At 37.0% G+C, this 27,105-nt stretch overlaps 1 protein-coding gene across 8 annotated transcripts in view; it reads left to right on the top strand.

Moving 5' to 3' along the window:
* The window catches only part of TRPS1 (transcriptional repressor GATA binding 1), a 250,933-nt gene extending 230,482 nt beyond the window's left edge, over window positions 1-20,451 (top strand). For 7 of the 8 annotated variants that reach the window (XM_057734836.1, XM_057734831.1, XM_057734835.1 and 4 more), the window contains 2 exons: window positions 12,319-12,441; window positions 15,508-20,451. In XM_057734836.1, the coding sequence (XP_057590819.1) occupies window positions 12,319-12,441; window positions 15,508-16,569 (1,185 nt within the window). In that variant the 3' untranslated portion in view covers window positions 16,570-20,451. The remainder of the gene's footprint in view (window positions 1-12,318; window positions 12,442-15,507) is intronic. The other variant, XR_009053706.1, reaches the window with a different exon arrangement.
* Window positions 20,452-27,105: the final 6,654 nt, after the last annotated feature.

Genomic DNA, 27,105 nt, shown 5'->3' with positions numbered 1-27,105 from the left:
TATAGTGTACTTCTTTATGTTCTAGAAAATTCCAAAAGCCACTGATTCCTTCCCCAAATTTCCCCCTAGCTTTTAGGATGAGAAATATGTGTCTTTGACAGACTCATGAAACTCGTGTAAATGACTAAGTCACCACCAAACTGCTTTATGTAATGAATCCTTAAAGGTCTTTTGGAACACATTCAAAAAAAGAAGGGAGGGAGAGAAGAGAGAAAAGAGAAGAGAGATATTTCTAGTTTAAAAATGCGTAAGTAATGTTATAAACTTTCTTTAAGACAGTCACCTATATGTGAGAGTTTTAGGATCACTCTTCATACTCTTCATTTTGTAAAAATAAAATAAATATGAGGTCCTTCGTATATGTTTTGCTCATATTGTTTTGCTATAGTTATTGAACTTTATATGTGTAAATGTATGTCCAAAGCTCATTCAGTTATTCAATATCTTCTAAAATCTAATATCTATTGACACTTAGTATCTTCTGAAATTAAGAGAGAAAGAAGGAATTTGATGCTCGCTGAGTGTCTGATACATGTTAAGCATGGCAACCACTGTTCCCTCATACATAATTATATTTATGTTAATTGAGTGTGTATGTGAATTGAGAGAACTCTAACATAGTACTAAAAATAAATCACAAAGTATTGGTATCTTACTTTCCACCTAATAAAATCAATAGTTATGAGGCTGACATATAAGACACTCTCTTAGCTACTCTTATTGCTTTTTTTTCCCCACTGTCTTTTTTACAAGTAGCTAATTATATTTATTCTCAACTCTCCAGGAAACTCATGGAATTTTTTCTCTTTAATCTAACAACATCATTGGTATTTTAGTTTCATTTATAAAATATTATATTGCTTTAATGAAAATAAAAGTAACTAGTGACATTTCACCATGTGTTAGTGCTGAAAATGTTTTAAAGGATTCATTTGTGTATATGTGTATTTGTACACATGTATATGTGTATGTGTCTCTCTGTATGTATATATACATGTATACACAAATACACACACCAACATAGGTCACTTCTACTAGTTTTGAAAATTGCTCAGCTCAAGCAAAAAAAGCTCATTCCTTTTCTCTCCTGTCATATAATGCATCATTTAAATATGGTGCAGAATTTATTAATTTTCTTTTATGTTTCACAAAAAATTTGAGTCCTATTTTCTGTGATATGACTGCCATTTATATTTCACGAATACAGCTGCATTTAAAGTCATAACACTTTGATCATAGCATGTATGTGTATGTACACATACACACAGATTTTAACAGACTGTTTATAAAACTAGCAGTATCCTCTCTTCTATAGAGGTCAATTTAATTAAGTTGTCGTTAATTAAACACCTACTGTGTGCAATGCACCAATAATACAAAAGATTAAAGAAAAAAAAAAGGCCCTTCCTTCCAAAGTCCCCAGTCCCTTGGGAGTGACTTGCATATGTAAATGATTGGAATCCAGTGCTCTCTCTCCTGTACCTAAATGCTGAGAAAGCATAGCTATTTGATGATTTAAGACAATTCAAAATATGAATTGAATTCTAAGGCAGAATTGGCGTTCTAATGTTCCAAAAGCTAAGCTTACACGCTAACAACAGAGTACCTCTTATGAAGAAAAAGTGGTTTTGATATACTTGGGGTAAACTTGTAAATGTCGATTAGTACAGGAAAACAACTAAACCATTTTGGGGATCTCTTTTATTTTTCTTTTGTGTGTTTTAAATGTCAGCTTCTCTATGAACCTTTTTTTCAAATATTTTTAAGAGCTTAGTAATTGACGGCATTTCTTTTTCATTATTATTCATATTACTCCACAATAGGAAGAATGTAATTGCTTGTAGGCAAATCACTTAAAAAAATTAATTTGGGGTTATTTCTTGCTTTAATTTATTTGCATCTTCTGCAGGGATTGTGGACAGTTTAATAATGTCCATCCAGGGAAAAAAATAATGTCAACAGAAAAAGAATATAAACATGAGGGGGGGGAAATAAAGTATTGAAAACATTCATTCAGTGTTGTAATTTCAGAGCCCCTCTCATGAAATAAAATCTCCCTCACCAGGAGGCTTGTGTCTCAGGATGTGCAGCCAGGCCTCAGTACTGGTTTCCTGATATTCTGCTCATTGTACAGAATGTTAAAGTATGAAATGATTTTACCTGTTCCTTTTGGTAGGAATGACTGAGGGGTCGTCTCTAGAGAGTGTTTGATGCGATGAGGTAGTTCTTGCTTTGGTACGTGATACAGTGTGATTAACAAACTCCAGATTGCACAGAGAAGTGGGTCCGAGTACAGTTATTAAGTGCAGTTCCCTACCCAAGAGGATGTATTGTGTCGCGCCGATATGGCAGTACTGGAGGGGGAATATATCCATCCATATAAAAGCAAAGACAATCCTTGCTTTCTTCTCGAGCAGCTGCAGCCGGTCCCACTAATGGACGTGCAAAAGCAGAAACGAGCAGCGCAAGGTATGTGTTCGTTTTTACAGATGGTACTGCAGACAAGTTGGTAATGGAAAAGGAAGTCATGTACGTGAGCCATTTGGCCATGGAGGTGGGGGGCGGGGGGCGATAGCACAGCCCGATTACAGTACTTTCCTGTGTAATTGACCGTGTGTTATTGAAGAAGCAGATTTCCCATGAAAAATTTCAGTTATTACAAAATTACATCATTGTTGTTAAGGAAATGCATAATTCCAAGTTGTCTTTTTAAAATAATGTCATTAAAACTTTAAAACTCAGCTTAAATTTCCCTGTCTGCGCAGGGCCTCTACAATGAAATTATCTGCTGGAGTTGGGTTTTTACCTGTAACAGTCACAGAATCCTTATTTAAAGACACATCTTTCATTTGAACAATGACAAAACGTATTAGGTACCTATTTTAACTCTTGGAAAGGTGTACTTAAATACCTGATTTTATGGGTCCTGAGGAAGTACAAAGTTGAATAAGAAATGAGATAACATTTTAAAAGAGTTATTTATAGATTCAAAAATTAAATGAAGTTTACATTTGTTTCCCTTGGTTTCCCCCCACCCCCCTGTGTATTTAAAAGTCACAGAGAATGAAATGGTACAAGAAGTATTCCCAGTATAGTCTTGTAAAGTATTTAGTTATTTAGGTCAAATTGCATATTTGGTATGAGGATCTCTCGTTGATACGTTTGCAGATTTTTAACTGTTTCAAGCGTCTGTATATTTAGCTGTATTTCCATAAGTTTTGTGGTTGTTGTTAAGTAGAAATAAGCAGCAATTACCATCTTCCTACTGAGCAAACTATGTGCTATGTTTTAATGTCTGATCACAGCTGAATAGCCTGTAAAACATGTTTATAGAGTTAAGAATATTTTAGTCTTTGCTATTATGTAATGAAATGGAAACTATATCACACATGAAAAGTATCAGAGTCAACTCCATAAGTCACTGAAGAACATGTACTTTTATGTCTAATAAAGGGGGAAATGTTTAAGGGAAAATAATTATAAATATTTTATATTATTTAAATCTGAAGAATTTGATAAAATAACCTCGTTTTTCAGAATTGGCAGCATTTTATTTTGAATAATGAGGATACCACACATTGCAAAAGGTCTCTACCAAGGAACATACATACATATAAAGTAAATCCAGCAAATTGTTACCTGAACATGTGTGTTTACGGAATTTTTCAAAACCCCAATACCATTTTTCCTGCCCCATCTCTAGCTATGGCGAACGCGAAGGAGTTCATGCTGGCATTTTTAGGGACTAAAGTCAGTGCACTGATTTCTGCTTTCAGACAGAGGCTTTTTTCACATGTAATTTTTATTCTTATTTTTTGAACAGCAGAATCAAAAGTCATGCACTGCACCCACCAATCCCCCTTCCCCACCTTTACCCCCTACCCCACCTCTCCATCAGCCAAATGCTGCTTCCCTCTGGCCTAGACTGTATCTAACAACCTCAAAACAGATCACTGCCTTATCTGATCAAGGATGAGTCATTTCTTTCTGGTACCTCAAAACTTGCATAATTTGATCAGCTGTTAAAGGATGCTTGAAGAGATAAGAGTTCTTCAAAGCCAAGCTATGGTGAAATATTTTTGGTAAAAATTCCCCAATCACTTCTTTAGTAATAGGGCCTGAAACATGGTTAAGAACTATGGCTCTGAAGTGAGGGACACCTGGGTTTGTATCTTAGCCCCAGTATTTAGCATTTGAAAGTGTTTCAAAGCCTCAGTTTTCTTATCTGTAAAGCGGATAGAATAACAAAAAATGACAATAATAATAGTAATAATAATTCCTGCCTCTTAGGTTTGTTTTGAAGATGTCAGATAATGAAACTGAGCCTTTAGTATATTATCCTATGCAAAATAAATACGTGATAAATATTAGATGTATGATGGTGATTATTAAAAAAGGGACAAAAAGTAGTCAAACGAGAGACTTCTACCAGATAATTGATTCAAAAGTGGTTTCTAGAAAAAAGTCTTGTGTTTTTGCCTAGACTTGGAGACTAGGATGTATTTTTTGACACTCGATAAGTCAAAGAACCATTCCCAGTCTTTTACCTCATCAATAAAGTGAGAGAGTAATAATCCTTGGTAATTCCTTTTGAATCTGAACTGAGGTCATGTATGTCAGGAGTTCTTAACCTTGAGATCCATGACCCTCAGATCCATGTGAAATCTGTGGATACATTTTGTGAAGGACATTCTTTTGAACAGCCTGGAGTTATTTGTAAAATATTTGACATATTTTTTATTATCTGGGGAGAGTGTCATACATTTTATCAAACGAGTTTATGACTCCCGAGAATGTTAAGAACCATTGATGTAGATGTAAATGCCTGGAGGATGGTAGCACTTCGTGAACCAGTTATTATCTGTTAGCTAATACAGAAAGAATTACTGAGTATTATCTGTTCTTTTCTGTTTCTTTCAAAATGACCACATGATCATCAGTATCATAAAAGCAATCCAACTTGGGTAATAAGTAGAATACCTCTATTTGTTTCTTAAATTAAGTGCTTAGAAGCCAAACCTTTGGAACTTTAGGCTTTTTCTAGAACAGTCCCTATCACCAAGATTTTTCTTTTCTATGATATGAAGAATTCCCATAATAAATGGTTGCTAAATATATTAAGTAAAATGTGCAATAAACTTTATAAATCAGAATCAATTCTTGTATTCTCATGCTGAAGTTTACTTAAGAGGTGCCGAAGTTAACTGTGCCTCCAAAAAGCCTTTTTTTTTCCTTTTCAGTGTCAGATTTTGGCACTGGCATAGAAGAAAGTCCCTGTAGAAACACTGTCAGACTATTGTTGTAGCTGAAGGAAAGGTGAAAATGGATCTGTGATGGCAGAACTAGAAGCAAAGAGAGACTTGAGCAGTTCTTTTGGCAATAATGACTTTCACATGGAATGAAAAAAGACATTGTAGACATAAATCTTCAACCATATTTTCAGCTGTCCAAATACATATTGCTATAAAGGCAGAACATTGTAATGGAAGGAAACAGCATGGGTTTAGAACTCCAAAGATCTGGGTTTTTCTAGTCCTGGTCTGTTATGCAATTTGTGTATGACATCAAATGTTTGCTTTGCTCTTTTACCAAATATGGGGTAAATCAAAGTATGGAGATGGGGGTCCTTCAGACCTATGTAATGGGTTATATATCTGTGTGATAAATTTCTAAGATCTGAAGATTTGAAGACTCCATATGAATAATTTAAAGCATGGGATTTACCTGGGGAACTCATTTTCTGCAGTCCCACTCCACGAGTCACCAGTTGCGTCTCAGAAGAAATGGAGCTAATGTGTTTTAACATGTCCTGATATATTGGGCAACTCCTTTGTGGTGACGTGTCAGTGGAAAGGTCTTAGGCACATTCGTACCTGGGTACAGTGTATGATTACTGGGGTATGAATTGCCTCATGTCCTGGAACAGAGATTGTTCCATCACTGCTAGCCAAGGATGTCAGTTAAGTTTACACTGGTCTCCATTAGCATTGCTGATGTGTTGAGGAAGTGAGTTTAATAAGCAGGGTAAACAGGTTTTGTTTCCAGACTCTGAGATAGGTGATTATAAAATGGATGCTTGGCTGAACCTTGTAGAGTCTCTTCATTTTTCTGGCAAGAAATCTGAGGGCACCGAGGGCTGTTTTAAAGCAGGCATAGACTTGCTGTACAGCCCATTTCAACTGATTCTTCACGATTTTATTTGGAACAAAAGTCAGCCAAGGTATTGGCATCTATTGCTTTCTGCTGGCAGAGCTCTTTCGCTGCTCTTGCTGAAATATCGGCCAGCCTGTGCTTCTGATAAAATTCTGGCTATTAATTTAAAGGTGTTCATTGTAAGCCACCATCTGTTTTAAGTGGTTTTAGGTGCTGCATTCTTCATATTCTGTAGGGCCTACTGGTGTGTAGTCAGCAGTCAGTTAATTCTTAAGGGGGGAAGTGGGAGAGAGTGGCCTTCTGTGTCTCTCAGTGGTAGTAGTGCTAATGACTAAAATAATATTTATCATTTATTCAACAATTACTGAATGCCTATTATATATGACAGTCATGAACACATTATTTTGTTTATATCAACTCTTTTGGTGGTTAATAGGGCATTGATATAGATAGGACATTATTACTGACGGGACAGTAAGCAACAGTCTTGTTTCTGAAATGACTAGACTGTTACCCATTTTTATAAAGGAGCACAGAGAGTAAGCCCTCTGATTATTAGATAACTTTCAGCCTTTACATGAGACATTCGTGGGAAATGCTTCGGTTTCTTCAGAAATGTTTCCATATAATTTACATGAATTAAACTGTCAGTGTTCATGAGCTGTCTGAGTTTGTATCACATTAACTCAACACGTAGTATGTTTTTAGCAGAGTGTACTGGAAACTCAGAGATTACAGACCATGTCTGCCATTGTACATCACTGTAATCCCAGCTTCTAGCACAGTGCCAGGCACATGGTGGACATTTAATAATTATTCCCAGAACTGAACTGAATTAAATTTACCACTGAAATTTTATTACTGCGAAGTTGTACCAGAAGGTTCCATCTGTGTATTTCCCTAAAATGAAGTTTTCAAAGGATTCTTGATATAATCAGATAAACATAGAAATTATTTAAAGAGTTAAAAATATTTGAGGTACATCCAGACTAACAGCACATATATCATATTTCGGATTGATTTGATTTAAAATAGCTAAGATATAAAACCATAAAAAATGTGAGTAAATACTTTGCCTATCAAGGCTTGTTAAGTAATTACATGGTTTCAGTATGGTTCTTATTCATAGAAAACTATTATAAAGGATTATTTCTGCACAAATACCTTCACCAGTGGGGACTTTTAATATCTTGGAGGTAAATATCCATGTCTCTAAATGTTAAGCCACTGGAATGAATAATTCAATCAAATTTACTTTTTATTGATCAAATGAAATCAGTTCTACGTTAATAATGAAATTTGAAAACCTTAAAATGTTTGTTTTTGGCTGATCAAATAATAAAGTAAGCAATAAAAGCAGCTGAACCAACTTAAAACTTTTTTTTTTCCACCCTTGTTCTTTTCTAAAGACACATCTGGGTTTACCAACACATGTGTCAGGGCTCAACACAGAGGGATCTGTAACTGACTGAGGATTTGCGCCCCCTAAAAGCAAAACTAGAATCCGAAGCTTCGAGAAGAATTTAATGATAATGATACCATACAGTGGTTAGCTGTGAACCTAAAGACTAAAGCTTTTTTTTTTAGTTAGTTAGTCATTACCCTTCTTGGTGCACTCTGCAGCAGGAAAAGAAAAAAATTACATTAAAGTGTACTTATATTAAAAGATGAATGTGTCATTTTCTGTTTCAAATCTTGGCATGCATGATTGTCCAAATTCATCACCTACATTGCTGTTGTGAAAATCTGTGTGGTGGTTATAATGCATTTGAAACATGGAAAGGAAACAAGTGATCCAAAGAATTCTCAGTTATTGAAAAGCCCTTGCAAGGCCAATCACTGGTCTGGCCTCAGAATTCCTTGCAATTAACTGCTGTTACCACCATCTTTCGTTTTTCACACAGGAAGTTACCAGCCAACAGAAATCACGTGGAGTCCACACAAATGCAACCTAAAAGTTAGTGGGCAAACTATTTAAACTTGACGTTAAAAGCAATCAGTTCCTTGTTGATTCCACAATTTCCTCTGTAGACGTTTTCAGTTGAGATGACTTTCAGGTAGATTTGGGTTTTCGGCCGACCTTCCTTCACTCTCGCCCTCCGTTGAAACCACATAGAGGTAGAAGGTGCACTTAGAGAAGGCCAGGGGCAGAGGATGCCATACTTTGTGTAGTTTTAGATGTGTAAGAGGACAGCTTTCCTTCAGCCAGAAAGGAGCGCCTCTCAGGTATGCCACTGGTATTATCTATTAGCTACTTATTCCTGTCATTTCTTTTCCCAGAAGTGTCCTTATCCATATCACTCAATTCTTGTCACTCCTGCACAAAGTCATGGAGGTACAGACTATTATTTACTCTTAAAAACAGCTTGTAGGAAAAGGAGAAACAATTTTATTATTTAAAACATGCACATATAGAACCATCAGCAATGCATGACTCCAATGATGTATATATAGGAGAGCTGGAGCTTTCTTCCACCTGACCTTGTATCCTCGGGACCTCGCAAGTACCTGGCTTTGGCTGTTCTCAAAAATAAGTGTGGGATGTAGGATTGGAAAACTAACTCTCTTGATTTTATTATCTACAATATCATTAACCATCTCTGCCGAAGTGAAGATAAATTTGTCAATCCAAATGGGAGACGTTTTAAGGGAATATTTTTTGAAAACCTTTTTGCAAAAAGAGGCGTGACTACTAGTGATAAAAGTAATAGCAAGAGATGATTTTCAACTTTATTAATGTTTAGCCGCTCAAGACAGAGAGCACTGTCCTAGGTGCTTATCACTTAGATTATTTGATGACTCTTAGAAGACATGATTTCTGTCTTTAACATAGTATAAAGGAGAATGACAAAATATTTTAGAACTCCGTTATGCCTGATAAACTATGAATGAAATAAGGTCTTTAGTGCCTTTCTTTCTCTTTAACAAGCTTGTTTGTTTTTAAAAAATGGGGCAGGGGAGACGTCTACTCTGCTTCCTTTGGCACCAGACTGCTTCTCAGCACTCGATTGGGCTAAGGATGTTGGTGACTTCAGAAGGGAAACCGTACTCCGTCCAGTTAGGTTCTCACTGGGTGTCAGGGCTTTCCTCTGCATTGTGATTGAGAGAGACGTGGCATGGTCTACGATTCTGTGGGCTCACAGCAAAGGACATTGCCCACTCCCCCCACCTTCTCTGCTGCTTCCAGAAATTCCACGTGCATCAAACATAAGGTTCTACAGTGCTTACCAAAGTGATACATTTGTTTAGATGGGAGGTAACTTAATGTGTGAAATATTTCTCACCTACCTCCCACTCTCCGCCCCTGCACAAGCACGCTCCTATTGAATTCTAGGTGTGAACACCTAGATATTTCACTCTGACTCAACTTTCCATTCTCATATTTGATAAGATTGACACAAATGAAATACATGTTATAATACCCCACTCTAGGCTTTAAGCATATCTAACATGTACAATAAGTAGATTAAGGAGATAAGAATGAAACTAACAAAATTTTTTTCTCTTACAAAAGAAATACAGTTAAATCCCCTTGATGGATAGCTAACTGTAGTGCTTACTGCATCCTTGGCATTGTTTTAATTACAGCCATTTGTCCACATTAATACTCTCAGCAGCTCACACTTTAAAGATTGGGACATTTAAGCATTGCCAGGTTAGGTAACTTGCCCAAAGTTGCACCCAGCAACTCAAGACAGAGACATGTTTTGAATACAAGTTGTCTGACTCCTAAACCTGATTATTAACCCCCATGCCATACTGACTCCAAGTAAGTGAATCCAAACTATTCCTGATATGTTTAAAATAAGATACGGTTTACCTAAAATATACCAGCCTTTATTGGCGCCTAAGTGCCGCTTAAAGCAAGATATGCCTGTGGAAACCAGTGCTGTAATTTCAGGATTTTTCCCTCGAACTAATGAAAGGCATTTTCTTTGCAAGAGAATTAAGCACAAAATTGTGCAAGGATCGAAGCGTTCTCTGAAACCAGGATTACACCCACTTTGGCATGCTGTGTCAGGCAGCCTGGGCATAAGGAAAGAAAAGCAGGCTGCAGTGAATGGTTATACATTCAGATTTGAGCCTCAGCCATATATGTGGGTTAGTTTCCAAATGGACATTTACATTGCCTTTATGTGAATCAAATTGGTGTTTATTTGCCAAACGTGTTATTCAGATCTCGGAAAAAAGACAGCATGGCCGCAGGGAAGTTTCACAATTATAACCTAACTAGGCTCCCCGACTTACCTTGAATAAAGGGGGCCTCAGAGTGTTTGATAAATACAACTTCTAATAGTTCACTGATTTGGGGAAAACAGTAGTCTGTACTTTTGCAGTAGATCCCAATTGGGACTTTGAGGACCAACACCCAAAGTTTTCTGTTGCTCTTATTGAGATTGAGAAATGTATAATACATTCCTGGTCCTGACTGCTGGGGGTGGGGGAATAAAGAAAAAAGGGGAGCCAGAGATTATCTTTGTGAAAAATCTCACTTTTATTACATCACCTAAAGTAGCACAACCTGCTACGCTAATGAAATCGTGTTCTTGGTTGAAAAGGGCAATTGTTAGCCTGACTTTGTGCTCACTAAAAACATTCCCCCGATCTTGTTAAATTATTGCTCTCATTTCAGATTTTTATGGCTGTGCAGCTTACCAGTCCTCATTTCTTTACGTTTCATTCATTTTCCTTGTATTGGTGATTAATGGAGGATGTCGAATGTTAGAGTGAGCAGGCATCAGCAATTGCAAGATCATAATTAGTTTAGCTGACGAGGGCCTCTGATAGCACTTGCATCTGGATGGAAAAATTACCCTATAGGGAACTGGCTGCTCACCAGGTCTTTTTAGTGATACATTGTGAAACACCCGATGAATCAAATGCCCTTTCAATGCCAAGAAAGTGTTCCAGTCTTGAAGCCAAAATTATGTCTGCAGAAAGCTTTCCATTTGAAATGTATCAGAGTACAATTATAACCATTGTATTTTCTTGGCAGGGATACCACTCGTCTACAGTATGGACTCAAGTTAAATAAATTGCCTACATTTTATGAATCCCTGAAATTTTGACTTATAGTGTTTGTAATTTTAAATTTATAACAGAATTGGGTTCCAGCAAGACTTTTTCCACTCCTTATCTAACTTGCATATTTTATCATTAAAGCCTTTGCTTCCTAGAGAAAGGAGAGCAGAGTTGCAATTCAGGCTGTCTTTTTTTTTTTTTTTTTTTCAGCAGGAGAGTTCCATTTCCTGCCTGTTAGTATTTGCGCCTACGAACACAGCCTGACTTTTGTTTCAGTGAGAAGTTTAATGGAATCATTACTTGATAGCGAGAATGGAACAAGCAATACTAATGATCTACTTTTAAATATTCTTGCATTATTTTTGAATCTGGTGATTAGAGAATTCAGCCCCCTGAAATCAGTTTGTGTTCAGAAAAGCCTGTGATTTCCAAGCCTGAGTCAAATAAAATAAATAAATAGCCATTGATAGGACTATGTTGTCTGGCTTAAGCAGGCCCCTCATAAGAATTCTCATTAGTAATACTGTACTTCTAGTTGGCAGAAGTTTCTGCTATTCCTCTCAGCTTTGGGAGATAGAGGGTGTGTTCTCCTTCAGATTTTACAATTGCAAACCAAAACTTAGAACTGAGTGTCTTAGAGTCTCTTAATACTTATGTTACACGAATGAGATCCAGAAAGACACACATCAGGTTTAATGGTAAGTGGTTTACGTGCTGCGTTTATTACAAGCTCGACTATATTTTAAAGCTCAGGTAGCCTGTGCTCCTCCTTTTCCAAAGTATATTCAACGTATTGCCAGGCTCTGTCTTTTGACTTTTGTTTTGACATTTTTAAAAGGTATATTTTAGGGTTCGGCATTTAGGAGCCATCATTAAAGGCACAAAACCCAAAGTTCAAAAAGTTAAAGCTGTTTCTGCGAAAAGCCTTTGGTGTTGCACACACCTCATCCATCACTGTACGGTTAATTATAATGAAAATCAGTGGTGCCTATTAAACACAATTGAACCTGACCTCATTATGGGCAGTGTGGTTTTATACTGTCATTGTTGCTAGTCTAAAGACAAAACTCCTGGGTTGATTTGGTCTAACTCCACTGATCATGTGACTCACCTCTGACCTTGTGTTTTTTTTTCCCATTTCAGAGGCGTAGAGGCTCGGGTGTTTTTTGTGCCAATTGCTTGACCACAAAGACCTCTCTCTGGCGGAAGAATGCAAATGGCGGATATGTATGCAATGCGTGTGGCCTCTACCAGAAGCTTCACTCGGTAAGAACTTGTTAGACTGTTTCAAGAAAAGCTTTATAAAGCACCCTGGTCTGTGGCGTGATAAGTACCATTCCCTGGCTTGCAGTGCCTGCCCCTGCAGAGTTTAATCCAGTCGCTTTGAGTACACATGTGATTTATGGTGGACCAGCCTTAGATGTTATGGGGAGATACATTTGAGATCATTAGTAATGCATTATGCTTCTTTTGATATAAAAGAGGAAAATGATTGATTCCTGGGAACTTCACGTAACAGATATTTGAATTCGGTGGTCAGAATTTGGTCAGAATTCGATGAAATTAATTTCGGTCGAAAGGAGAAAACTTAAAAGTTCAAAAGTACATAAAAAGTTAAAAAAAAAAAAGAGGACTCTCCCATGTTCTGTATAAAATATAGGGCGGGGGAAAATGCTTATTTTCCAGTTTACCGTTGGAATTTGCAAGTGTCATTTCGGCTGCTTGAGGGACTAGAGGTTGGACACATTCAGAAGAGTGGTTCTAAACTGGAACCCAGGATGCCAGTGCTCTGTAGTGCTTCCAGTGGTATCTGAGGTATCTGAGGGCTTGAAGAGCACACAGCAGAGCAGAGTAAGGTGCAAAAGTGCTTTGTGTTTTAAAATCTCTGGGCTGACTAATTTCTAGGCCTCTCTGAGGTACTTCAGTTATTTCTAACCAAATTGTACGTCGACTCCTCTAATAAAATTTGAACTCACAAATCTCCCATCTTTATATGCATTTGATTTCCTGAAGGATTTTTTTTTTTTTTAGTTTAGAAAGTTTATCTGCTGACCAGAACTGCCTTTAAAAATAGGAATGCCCCGGGGGGGAGTCAAGGAAGGGAGGGAATACGGGGATATGTGTATAAAAACAGATGATTGAACCTGATGTACCCCCCCAAAAAAAAATTAAAAAAAATAAAATAAAAAAATAGGAATGCCCCACTTAGTAAACAGAAATCTATTTCCCTCTGCCTTTTTCGTTTTGTTTGGCATCTTACCACAGCTCTTAGCACCAGCCAACGAATAGATTACAGCTATGGGGGATACAGTTTTAGACAAAATGTCCTCCTAAAAGGACCATTGGAAGCACTCTTAAAATATATATGCTGCCAACAATACTAATTGGTAGTAAACTGTAAAAACCATAGTTATTAGCATGAAACTAGTAGGATTCCCCACCACCCACCCACCACCATCACCTTACTGTTTTTCAAACTTCACCATTTAAGCACAGCAATAAGCTTCCATTTAATGGGTACTGACATTAATAATTTTAATTGAATGCAGGCCAATCAAAGGCCAAAAATTAATGAAACTACTACTCTTCCAGGTTATGGTAATTTAACAACTGAGATATAAACTAAACTTTTTTTTTACAATTATTTTAATATTCCTCTCTCCAGAGATGAGATGTTTTCAATTTTAAGGTTTTTAAAAAATCATGCATTTAAATACATAAAGGTTATGCTCACATTTCATGTCAAAGACTGCCACAGAAGTTATGAAAGTTTAAAAAAGGTTTTAATGCAAATTTCAGGTTTCTTTAGAAGATAGAAATTAACTACTGCATATTTTTATAATATGAATATGTGCTCTTTAGAAACCTAAAATTCTGAACAAAGTAAAGGAACATGAAATATCCAAGGGGATGTGGCATTTTCATTCTGAAATGAATAATTTGATTGTCAGTAATAAGTGTGTCATCCTTTTTCCTTCAAAATATCTTTGTGACAATAAAAACATTCCAAAAGGATTTGTATTTTAACATATAAAAAATACTCTCTTGCATTTAGCTGCATCCTTTCTAGGTATGATTCACAAATTATGTATTGCTTATATTCATATTTTATGCAGAGATTACTACCTGATTTCAGTGATCTTTTAGAAGAATCAGAGTTTAGCCCATTAAAAGATTCTCTTAAATTTTTGATCTATAAATATGCATTAATTTATTAAACATGTTCTCCTGAGTTTATAAATCAAAATTAGAGCTCTCATTGCAAGTAAAGTTTTTATTATAGTCTTATCTATGGATTTTAGTCATGTAATATAAACACCTGTTGAACATGTATGTAAATACCAATCATATAATACTTCAGCTGAGCGAAAGCATTCTATTTAAGTACAGAGTAGAATGACAGACAGGATATTTGAACCAGGCCTACAAATAAATTTAGATTTTCAGCAGAAAAAAAAAAGCTTCACCTGTTAACAAGTAAAATCTTCTATAGTGAGTACTTACATAATTACAGGAAAAGAAATATAATTACCTGATATGTTTCCTTACAATTCTGTCAGTTTGTCTTTATGTTCTGCTGTTTAATATCGTATATTCACACTTGCAATTATTTAGAAGAATGTATGTATTAGTCAGCAGGGGCTGGCATAACAAAATACCATAGACTGGGTGGCTTAAACAGCACTTATTTCCACACAGCTCTGGAGGCCAGAAGTCTGAGATCAGGGTGCCAGCATGGTTGGGTTCTGGTGAGAGCTCTCTTCCTGGCTGGTAGAAGGCTGCCTTCTCGCTGTGTCCTCATTTAACCATATTTACCTTCTAAAGACTTTATCTTCAGATAGAGACACATTGGGGTTAGAGCTTCTACCTATGAATTGGAGACGGGTGGGGGTGGTGGGACATAGTTCAGTCTACAGTTGTCATCAGAACCTATGTCCCATGTTACTATATTGACATCTTGGTGCATGACTCAGAAGCTGAGAAATATTTCAGAAAAATCACCATTTCTTCGAGACACTTTCTTCACCGTTTTATCACAAAATAATGCAATTCCAAAATCTATTGAGTTTGGAAAAGCTGTTTTCAAGTAGATTAAAGTTTTGCAGTCCTCCCTGTAAAGATGGGCATGATTTAATTAGGGTAAAATGATGTGCTTTGCTTACTTCCTCTGATCCTGCTTAGGGCAAAAGGAGGAGATTTAGTAAATCTATAGCATAAAGCCTATCTTGGCTTTGAACTTAAGCATGGTTTGTATTTGTGAGGAATTGTTAATGCATTTTAATGTATTTTTTAATGTTTTCCTTTTATGTATTGTGTGTGTGTTCCCCGCAGACTCCCAGGCCTTTAAACATCATTAAACAAAACAACGGTGAGCAGATTATTAGGAGAAGAACAAGAAAGCGCCTTAACCCAGAGGCACTTCAGGCTGAGCAGCTCAACAAACAGCAGAGGGCCGGCAGTGAGGAGCAAGTCAACGGCAGCCCCTTAGAGAGGCGGTCAGAAGATCACTTAACTGAAGGTCACCAGAGAGAAATTCCACTCCCTAGCCTGAGTAAATACGAAGCCCAGGGTTCATTGACTAAAAGCCATTCTGCTCAGCAGCCAGTCTTGGTCAGCCAAACTCTGGATATTCACAAAAGGATGCAACCTTTGCACATTCAGATAAAAAGTCCTCAGGAAAGTACTGGAGACCCAGGAAATAGTTCATCCGTCTCTGAAGGGAAAGGAAGTTCTGAGAGAGGCAGTCCCATAGAAAAGTACATGAGACCTGCGAAGCACCCAAATTATTCACCACCAGGCAGCCCTATTGAAAAGTACCAGTACCCCCTTTTTGGACTCCCCTTTGTACATAATGACTTCCAGAGTGAAGCTGATTGGCTGCGGTTCTGGAGTAAATATAAGCTCTCCGTTCCTGGGAATCCGCACTACTTGAGTCACGTGCCTGGCCTACCAAATCCTTGCCAAAACTATGTGCCTTATCCCACCTTCAATCTGCCTCCTCATTTTTCAGCTGTTGGATCAGACAATGACATTCCTCTAGATTTGGCGATCAAGCATTCCAGACCTGGGCCAACTGCAAATGGTGCCTCCAAGGAGAAAACGAAGGCACCGTCAAATGTAAAAAATGAAGGTCCCTTGAATGTAGTAAAAACAGAGAAAGTTGATAGAAGTACTCAAGATGAACTTTCAACAAAATGTGTGCACTGTGGCATTGTCTTTCTGGATGAAGTGATGTACGCTTTGCATATGAGTTGCCATGGTGACAGTGGACCTTTCCAGTGCAGCATATGCCAGCATCTTTGCACGGACAAATATGACTTCACCACTCATATCCAGAGGGGCCTGCATAGGAACAATGCACAAGCGGAAAAAAATGGAAAACCTAAAGAGTAAAACCTTAGCACTTAGCACAATTAAATAGAAATAGGTTTTCTTGATGGGAATTCAATAGCTTGTAATGTCTTATGAAGACCTATTAAAAAAAATGCTTCATAGAGCCTGCCTTATCCAACATGAAATTCCCTTCTTTTATTATTCTTTCTTTTGATGAGTAGGTTACCAAGATTTAAAAGTGAGACAAATGGTCAGTGAGAAAAAAATGGAAGGTGGTAAATAGTCCTGTTTTAGAACCTAGTAAGTCAAAACCATCTTGGTGAATGTGTACTATGGAAACCATCCATAAGAAGTATCACCAGACTATAATTATTATGTTTATAAAGAAAGAGATCAGAGCTGTCTAGAGTTTGGAAGGGTTTACATGTTATGATCCTAAAGCAGTATTGGGCTGGCCATTGGCCCATTTGTTCAAAAACCCATCAATTGTTGCCTCAATTTCGAAGAGTCTTGAAATCCTAGGCGGATGAGGAGAAATCTAATCTCCAGGGCAGTGAAAGGAAAATGGCGCCCTCTTAGATGAGAATCCTCTCATTGATCATGTTTCGAATTTAGACCTAGAAATGCGAGCTGTGGTGAGGCTTGGGGAGAGAGCGGCGGAAAAGTGACAGATGGTGGCACAATGATTTTGGCCAGCCCTGCCTGTACATACACATGCACACCCTCTCTGAATATTTTTGTCCTTTAGATGTTCAAATACTCCTTTCAAAAATAGTCCTCTTGTTTGCAATTTAGGTTCATTTTGTCCAAATATATACGCATTTTTGAAAACAATGTCCTCAGTGCTTACGTAGTAATTTTATTTTAGCCAGATCTTTCTTTCTTGTATGTGATGAACCAGTTTGGGTTTGTTTTTTTAAGCTTCCTCTTGGTCACTAATCTCACTTGGCATGTCCTAACTAAAGGGATCCCCTCAGTTCAAAAGACTAGATGGATGCAAAAGTTCAGACCATGGGCTTCATTGGTTTAGAACACATGGTATTTCTCCACAAGGTAACCTGCTGTATTTATTTATTTTCTTTTGGTTTAAATATAATTTCCAAACTTTGTGGCCAGGCAGCGTCTAAGGTTACATTACCACAGACTGACAGTTGGTATATCTACCAATCAATCCCTTCATTAGATTTATACAGGTTTAGTTAAGTAGCATTAAATAGGATTCTTAACAGTTTGTTCTTCATAGTACTTTTAATACTTAAGGCTTTGTAAAACTATCCATGAAGGGAAAGCCTCAGCATAACTGCTCAGGGAAATAGGGCTAAATAACTGAACATTAAATAATTGGTTAAAGGTGCTGTTAGTCGAGCCTCAATGCTTGCTACACGGATGTATGTACAAGGACTGACTTTAATAATTTGCATTATATTGTCCCAACCAGTAGTTTATTTTTTGCCACGGAGATGTAGAAGATATTACAAGCTACTGGATGCACTGTCAGATTAACTTATTTCATTAAAGAAGTTGGGAGAACAAATAGGAAAAAAAAAAAAACCTTATTTTTCTAGTAAATATTAATGTATTACATTTCAAATAATGGTGCCTGACATATTGAATAATTATTTTCTACAGTGTACGTATGCAACAAAGATATTCCATCATGCATTAGAGTCAGTTCTGGCTCTGCCTAGCTGTTTACATTTGCAAATGTAGCAAACAAGGTAATGAAGCAACTATTTCTATTGCGGTAGATATCTTTTGTGTGTGTGTGTGTGCATTAAAGTTGTAAACGGTAACATGAAACAAATGAAAGTTCTTGATATAATGGTATGGAAAACAAGAAGGAAATGAAAATATTTTTATGCCTACTTAGGAAAAAAAGGGTAGCACTATTCATTCCAAGTACTTTTTTTTTTTAATTTTTAAGCTCTTAACTCACATTGTTATGCTTAAAGTGATAAACATATATCCTCTTTTTATTGCTTTGTCTATGTTTCAGATGAAACATTTCAGAAATTATTTTGATAAGTGCTGCTGGAATCTGCAGCGCTGATGTTTTATTGCATTCTGTAGTCGCATTTGCACTCCATTTTTACAGTAATTCGCAGTTGCTTTGTATTGTTTTGTTTTGTTTGGGTTTTGTTTCTTTTCCACAGTGCCAGGTCTTCGTTTCTTCAAGTTGGATGGCAGGTAGAGTTCAACCAGTTTGTGACTGTTGTAGTGAATGAAGTTAAAAGTGTCTTTCTGATATTGTGTTGTCATTTCCATTCTTGCATTTTTGTTTTCATGTAAAAAAAAAAAAAAGAAAGAGAAAGAAAGAAATCAGGACTAAGCCTTCTGCTTCAGTTTTATTTTTAAAGGGTCCTATTCTGATCTCACCTGTCAAGTAGCTCTAATATAATTCACATGAACTGAGATAAAGAGGTGGAATGAGGGACTTTGGCATTCAAATTATGTGATGTCATTTATCTTTCTTAGGAATTCTGATGAATGCATCTCAAAATGTACAGGCAGATTGGAGAGGTGGCAATTAAAGATCTAAACAAGAGGAGATTTCCCAAACAACAAAACAGTATTTAATTTTCTTAGTGAAAGGACTAGAAACAAAGTGCACTGTGGCAATCCTCAAGCAGCGTGACGTGTGGACTGCTAAAATCAGAAAATACCTGAAGTTTGGTTAACTTGGGCAATAGTACAGGTATGACTTTTTGGGCAAAACTACTCCTTAAGCAGTTTCTCCGTTGTGTCAAACACAAGTAGGTTGTTCCTTTTTGGTATATATGTCTTTTTTTTCATCTGTTTTTGTTTTTTCTCTCAGACAGACAAGTAGTAATGGTTAGCACTGGAAATACATATCACTATTCTTGGAATATTTATGGTCAGTCTACTTTTGGTAGAATATTCTTAGATAGCGTTGACACAATAGATCTTATTCCGTATTCCTCTATTATTGATTATGTTCTTTTTTTTCATATTTTGATGGAGAAGAGGTTGGGCTGTTAAAAAAGATGCAAATTTATCACAACACTAAAATACCCCTTATTTTTTTGACTTATGAAAGCCTTTGTTCCAGCTCTCAAAATACATTACAAAATTGGTTGGTATCTTTGTTTTTATTTGGGTTTAAGATTTCTGAATCATTGTGTCTTAAATTGTAATTTTAAATAAGCTATTTAGGTACTTAACCTTTTTTTTTTTTTTTTTTTTTTTTTGAGGACTTTCAAGATGACTTAGGAATTGCCCCTCTTGGAAAAGGCTTTCCCTGTGATAAAAACTATATGCCAGCTAAAATTGTATGTCATTTAAAAATTATAAGTCTTTTTAAAGTATGTGTCCGTATTCTGAATTGGGCTTCGGCTTAAACCTCAGGCCAGGACCAGCTCATGCATTCACATTCTCCTCTTCTCACTCTTTCTCTCTTCATCTCTCACCCATATATTCATATTGTTGTTTGGGATATAAAAAGCATAAAGAGCCAGCCCACCTCAGAGGATTGTGGATTGAGAGACACTACATGACTCTAAGTATATGAGAAAAGGATGGAGCTCTCACGGTTAACATGTTAATAACTCTGTAGTTCAAAAGGAAAAGAGTGTGCCCATTCTTTCTACATGACATATTGAGATGTTCTTTTAAAAAATCAACTTTTAAGATAGTGATGTTTTCTTCTAAACTGTTCTCTTTTAGTAAAGGTAGATTTTAGAAAACAAGCATGGGGATTCTTTTCTAAGGTATTAATGAGAAGAAGAAAAACAAGTGATTATTTTTAACAGCTTTGTTGAAGCCTGTGGTAGCACATTATGTTTGATTGCACTTGTGCACATAATCTATGATGATCCAATGCAAATACAGCTCCAAAAATATTAAATGTATATATTTTTAAATGCCTGAGGATATACATTTTTCTTAATTAATTGAAGAAAATCAGTACTGCTACTAAAATAATGATTACCCTCCTCCTGTGTGGCTGCAAAATATCACAATGTGACCTGTCTTAAGACCTCTGAATTGCCTGCCTGTTTAGTAAGTGAACGTGAACACAATTCTAGAGGGAGAAGATCTGACATCCCACGGTAGAAGCAACTTTTATGCCGTATGCCAGCTTTTTGCCTAAAGTTTACTTTGAGCTCACAGCTTCCTGTCTTTGGGTTGTGAGCCATGACAAAAAAAAAAAAAAAAAAAAAAAGGGCAAGACATCTTTGGTGAGCGAGTAGGTGAAAGCTTGCTGACTGTCCTAGATCACAGGAGAAAATGGAGGAATTGAAATCCAACCTGAATATAAGACTAAAGATGCTAACCAAAGGTAGGTACTACTAAGTGGAATTCTATCAGCAGGCGACTGTAAATGAGAAGAGGATAGAAAGACATGCACTGGGACTTTGAAGGGCTGTGTTATTTTCCCAAAGAAAGACTTGGCCAAGGGCAGAAGGCATGGCTTCTTTGCAGAGCACTTCCTTTTGGTTTTCCATTAGCGTTTCATAGACAGTGGACTCATAGACGTGTTCCTGCTAGCGGTCAATGGTTTAGAAAGCATCCGCAGTTATCTGCAGGAATTAGGACCTCTGGAAGATGTTAGGGTTGAAGTGTGTCAAGTCAGGGATGAAGAAAATGTGAAATTCAACATTGGTCCACCACATGGAAACTGGATAATGTATGTTCATGTGTTGTTCTCTTGAAAGAAAAGGTAGAGCTAGAAGCTTCACTCCATCCTACACCAGAGAAAAGCAAGAGTAACCTTACACGGAAATAACCTTTAGCCTTTCTTCATCAGAGAAAATGATCTTTCAAGACCCGTGAGTCCCAAACTGGATCCTAATTTTTTACCCCTGGTTTTGTTTTTTTTTCATTATATGGCCTGCAGCAAATCACTTTTTTCTTTTTGTGCCTCAGGTTCCTCACCTGTAAAATGGAAAAATATATATATTAATAATAATAATATTAATAATAATAATAATGGTAATGTAGTACTTGTTTGTAAAGCACTTTGAGATCCTTGGTTGAAAGGCACCATGGGAGTGCCAAGTATTATTATATGGCCAAGGGACTTATTTAAACTCTCAGTTCCCAAGGGCCAGGAAAGGTTGGGGTCATTTTTATTAAAGACGAGCTGTAAATATAATTAGGCAGCCCTATAGCATTGACTACGAAGAGGCAAAACTGTTACAAGGCTGATAAAACCATAGTTTCTTAATGGCTACCAACAAGGCAAATATCACAATAAGAGATGCCAAATTCCTTAGGGTGACAACATGAATAATTTGGGGGTGGGGGGGGTGGGATGGGGTTGGAAAACATCTCAAAATGCCAATGTAAAAGTCACAGCAATATTCACCAGCAGAAAATGTCTTTCATATGGAATGATTTCATGTTGCTAAGAAAAAATTCAATTTGTAGTCCTGATTTGAATATTAGAATGTTGGCTATAATAGTTCTGTTCTTACAACACATGGAATTTTCTTTTGTTTTATTTAATTTTGTTTTCATAGTGCATGTTCATTTCTACTCACAAACATGTTCTTGGTGTATTTCTTATGCAAACAATCTTCAGGCAGCAAAGATGTCTGTTACATCTAAACTTGAATAATAAAGTTTTACCACCAGTTACACATAATGGTGTTGGTATGTTTATATGGGCTTATCTATGTAGCAATAGGAAACTCAGACCGTTGTAACATATAGACGGGCTCTGATGAATTGAGACGGTGAAATCAAATCACCATTTTCAAAAAATATGACTAAGATTGAAAAACCCTGGATTCTCTCGACTTGTTTTGTTTTGCTTTGCTTTTTTTTTTCCTTTAACCAAACAATCTCTTATTGATAGATTTTGTGTAAAAAAAAAAATTATACAAGTTTCTTTAGGAAGATTAACAATAAAAATTGTGTTTATTTCAAAAACACGTATTGAGTATCACGTATTGAGTGTTGAATATTGGGTAATAATTATGTTATAATATATAAAAAATCCTCCTTTGGAAGTCTAACTTTGAATTCAGTTTAGTATACCCACGTGAATATAATGTGATAAATCATCTCAAGAAGTTTCTATTAATATGTTATATGCCTTGTGTGTTGGCTTAAGATGAAATTAATCAGAGAGGTTTCCTGAAGGTTGATTTGGAAAGAGGCAAGAGGCAGAAGAAAACCAGGTAGGCGAAGAAGACTCACCCAAATGTTTATGACCAGAGGGAAAAACACAAAAAGGACAGATCATAAAGTATACAAATAATTGCTTACTTCGGAAGATTTGTTTTGAAAATTTCAAATTAATTAGTATCTACTCTCCTAGCACCATCTTCACTTCTCATTTCTGTGACCCCAAATTAACAAATCCTTTGTTTTTTCTAGCTCTTTCTTTTCTCCCCTGTTTTGAAAACAGCAGAGTTAAGGCTTTGAGGGGCTGATGAGAATGGTCATAAGTTTGTTTCACAGCTGGAGGCAACATTCTCTAGATAAGAGTGTAGCAGGAACACTTAATGTGATTTCTTTTCCTTATATAGAATTTGAGTCTTCTCTCAGGGAAAACTTTTCAGATAAAGTTAAATACACTGTGTTCTCCCCCAGGACTGTCAGAATCCCATTCAAGAACTATGTGCCGATCAGCTCTTTACCATCGTTTGAGGGGAGGGAAGGAGAGTGAGTCAGTGTGGACATCCCTCCCTCACCTTTGGGTTTCCCATCTCAGGGAGGGTAGGGCTGGGGTCAGAAACTCAGTGCCCAAAAGGAGCAGGCAAGTGGCCTGTGTGGGTGAAGCCAGCTGGGGAAGACTTTGGGAACTGTATAAAGGTAGCCTTTCCTCAGCTCTAAGGATATTGCCAAGCTGACTTGTGTTCCCAGATGTGCAGTTTTCCAGAAAAACTGGACAAAGGGAATTTTCTATGAAATCTAATTGTGAATGTTAGTGACTAACTTTTTTTTTTTTTTTTTAAATACTGCAAGCCAAACAAAACACTTGTTCAGAATAAATTTTACCCCTAGACAAGCAGAGTGTGACCCCTGGAGCATGAACAATAGTGAACTCTGGTAACTGGCAGGGAGGAAGTTGGGCAAAGGGCTGAGGTTAGCTGTGGTTCCTCTGGGTTTTGTTTCGGGTCCCAGGGCACCACCAGCTCTGCCAGGAAGCCCGAAAGCACTGTGGCAGCAGCACCTGCCTGACTCTTTCGCAGCCAAATTTGCTTAAAACGAAAAACATTTGCACAGAAGAGAAAAAAGCCCTAGTTTTTGAGCATACTGCTAATTATTTTGTACTTTTGTTCTCCATCTTTGTAACCCCAAGTACGATTTTTCTTTTCTTTCTTTCTTCTTTTTTTTAACACACTGGTAAGAACAAAGAAATCTCAAAAATTATTCAAAGTTGCTAAAGTTAATGTCCAGTAATGTCCCAGATGTCCTTGTTTTTCTCTCCAGGTCATATTTTAGAGTAAAAACAGGGCTAGAAAAGTAAAAAATAACCGTAAATGAGAAGGGAGGGGCTTTTTTGTGTTACGTAGAGTTGATCATTTTCATGAATAAAGAATTTAAGTAAAAATAAGTAATTTGTATATGAAATCTTATTGTTAGGTTTATAATACTGTTCTCCAACATATTCAGGATATCAGTTCTGAAAGCCATTTTTCATAAGTGTTGCAGTACAGTTGACCCCTGAACAACATGGATTTGAACTGCACCGGTCTACTTATATGTGGATTTTTTTTTAATAGTAAATAACCATAGTACTACATGATCCCTGATTGGTTGAATGTGTAGAGGAAGAACTTCAGATATGAAGGCATCATGAATATGCTGGCCAACTATAAATTATGGGTGGATTTTCAAGGGTCAATTGCGTTTATATAAAAAACCTTATGTCAGGTAACAACCCATTCACCCAACTTCCTGCTCGGTAATTAACAAATTAACTTTTTTCTTCAGGTAAGCAGTAGATCGGGAGAGCAGAAATTCTTTAAATTATTTCCATAAATAGAAGGTATATTTCCAAGTTAAAATTGCATAAGCACTAAACTGTAAGCAATTTCCCAGGAATATTTTTGAACTCAAAATCCACCAATACATAACAGGCATTTTCTGCGAATTTGTACCATCTCTTACGTGAAAGTAATGTCTTCCCTCATCATGTTACACATCAGTCAGTTTGGGTTTTTTTCTTTTTCTTTTTGACTGCACCACATGGCATATGGGATCTTAGTTTCCTGACCAGGAATGGAACCCATGCCTCCTGCAGTGGAAGCAGGGAATTTTAACCACTGGACCACCAGGGATGTCCCCATCAATCAGTTTTTAGAGTTGGTGTAATATGCAAGCAATGGTAGTTTCTTCAGAGCTTCAATTTCCTTAGATATTTTCTTTCTATATAACATATATTACCTAATGAATCAATGTATCCTAAAAAGCATACATACACCAGTGAATTTACAAAGCTCCATTTGATGTCAAGATGGTTTGTTTTCTATGATTTTTTTTTATAATTGCCTTGATGATTTTTTTTCTAATGATCACTATTGTTGTTTGTCGGTGATGACATGCAGTACAAACCCTGGCTTCATGTATTCATTCAGCAAATATTAATGGAGCTTTTCCTATGTACCAGGGATTATTCCAGGCATTTGGACTATCTCAATGAAAAAAAAAAAGACCAAAATTCATGCTTCTATGGGAGGGAGAGCGATGAAAAACATACATACACTATAAACAAATGATAAATGACATTTTATGTTAGGAGGTAATAAATGCTCTACAGAAAAAAGTAAAGCAGAATTAAAGGGAGATGAGTGGTTAGATGTCATATTCAATAAGCTAAACAACAGTTCAGCTCTCATTTGAGCCAAGACTTAAAGGAAGGACAGGTAGAGTGAACAGCTGGTGTAAAGGCCCTGAGATGAGAAAGTATACCCGGTAAGTTTGAGTTAGAGCAAGGAGGTCACTGTAGCCTAGGCACAGTAATCTAGGGGGAGAGTATTTAGAAATTCACTCAGAGACGAAAACATTGAGGTGGGCATAAACGATCATTTAGGACACTGTAAGCCATCTCAAGGATTGTGGCTTTTATTCTACGTGAAGGGGGACGTATTTTCATGTTTTGAGCAGAGGAGTGTTACTTGATTTGTGTTTTAATGGGACTCTACTATGCTTGGAATAAATCATGGGAGGTATTTATGGAATAAATCATAAAAGGAGAGAAGGCAGGAGACAGATTGGAAGCTAGTTTAGTAATTTCTGCAAGAGATGTGAGGAGCGGAAGAGCATTTAAAATTCCAGAGATCATTTGAGAAAGTAGAACAAACTACATTGCCCGGATGTAGCATGTGAGAGAAAGAAGAGTCAGGAATTATGCTAAGATTTTTGGTCTGAGCCACTGGAAGAACAGATTTGATGGGTCAAGTTTGGTGGCTGGAAGGAAAGGAGTTAAATTTAGGACAAGCAAAAAATCCAAATAGAAAGGTCGGGCAGACTACTAGGTCTGTGAGTCTATAGATTTGGGAGTTGGAGAGGCATTAGCATATATTACGGTATTTAAAATTGACATTTGCTGAGATAATCTAGGGAGTAAACAATTAGAGAAGAAGATATGCCCAATATTTGTAATCAGGCAAAGGAGACACTAGTGGCAGAAACTGAGAGAAGAGCCTGGGAAGTACAAGGAAAATCAAGGTATCTTGGAAGCCAAGGAAAACAAAAATGTATCATGAAGGGAGGGAGTGATTGACCTTGGAAGATACTGCTGATAGCTCAAGTAGGATAAATACAGAGGATTGGCCCTTAGCTTTAGCAACGTGAAGGCCACCAACAGGCTGAGCTATATAATGTGTAGGGCCCAGAGCAAACTGAACTTGCGGGGCCTCCTTGTTCAAAAATTAAGGATTTCTGAATGGCGACATCAGAGCGTTACATGAAGCTCAGGGCCCTGGGCAGCCGCGCTGGTTACCTGCCCATGAAGCTGGCCCTGATCTATGGTGACATTGACTACAGCAGTTTATTTAGAGAGGTGGGCGTGACAACCTGATGGAGTAAGAGTAAGAGAATAGGAAGAGATGTGGAGAACTGAGTGTAGAAACAATTTGAGGAGATTTGCTGTAAAAGGATTAGACCGAAAAAAAGGTGATAACTGACAAGAGATGTTGAAATCAGTAGAAAGTTTTGTGTGTGTGTGTTTTTTTTTTTTTTCTGTTTTAAGATGGAAGAAATAAGAACATGTTCCTTTGCTGAGTGTGTGTGTGGCGGGGGGTGGGGGGGGCTTATTTAGCTTCAGGAGAGAGGAGAAAATAGTTCTTTAATAATTTCCTTAATAGGTGAGTAGATGAAAGGAGCTAGGGTCTTAGGCTCAAGTGGAGAGGATGGCTTTAGAAAAGAAAGGAATATTTCACCTTCATAGTCACAGTTGGCAAAGCAGATTGTGTAGACACAGATGTCCGTACATGTGTGAATGTGATCGTGGAGTCCCCAAAAGCTTGATTTGCTTGATGAAATGTTTTTCTTGTGGCACTGATGTTCTGTTTATTACTCTAGTCAGAACTCCAAAGCACTCCATTCAGAAACAAGGCAATTTATACATTAAATAAGCAAAGATAGTTTCCTTACATCCCACTGGTGTTTGGATATTTG

The sequence above is a fragment of the Hippopotamus amphibius genome, chromosome 5 (assembly GCF_030028045.1).
Source record: "Hippopotamus amphibius kiboko isolate mHipAmp2 chromosome 5, mHipAmp2.hap2, whole genome shotgun sequence".
NCBI lineage: Eukaryota > Metazoa > Chordata > Mammalia > Artiodactyla > Hippopotamidae > Hippopotamus > Hippopotamus amphibius.
This window is presented reverse-complemented; position numbering and strand designations above follow the sequence as displayed.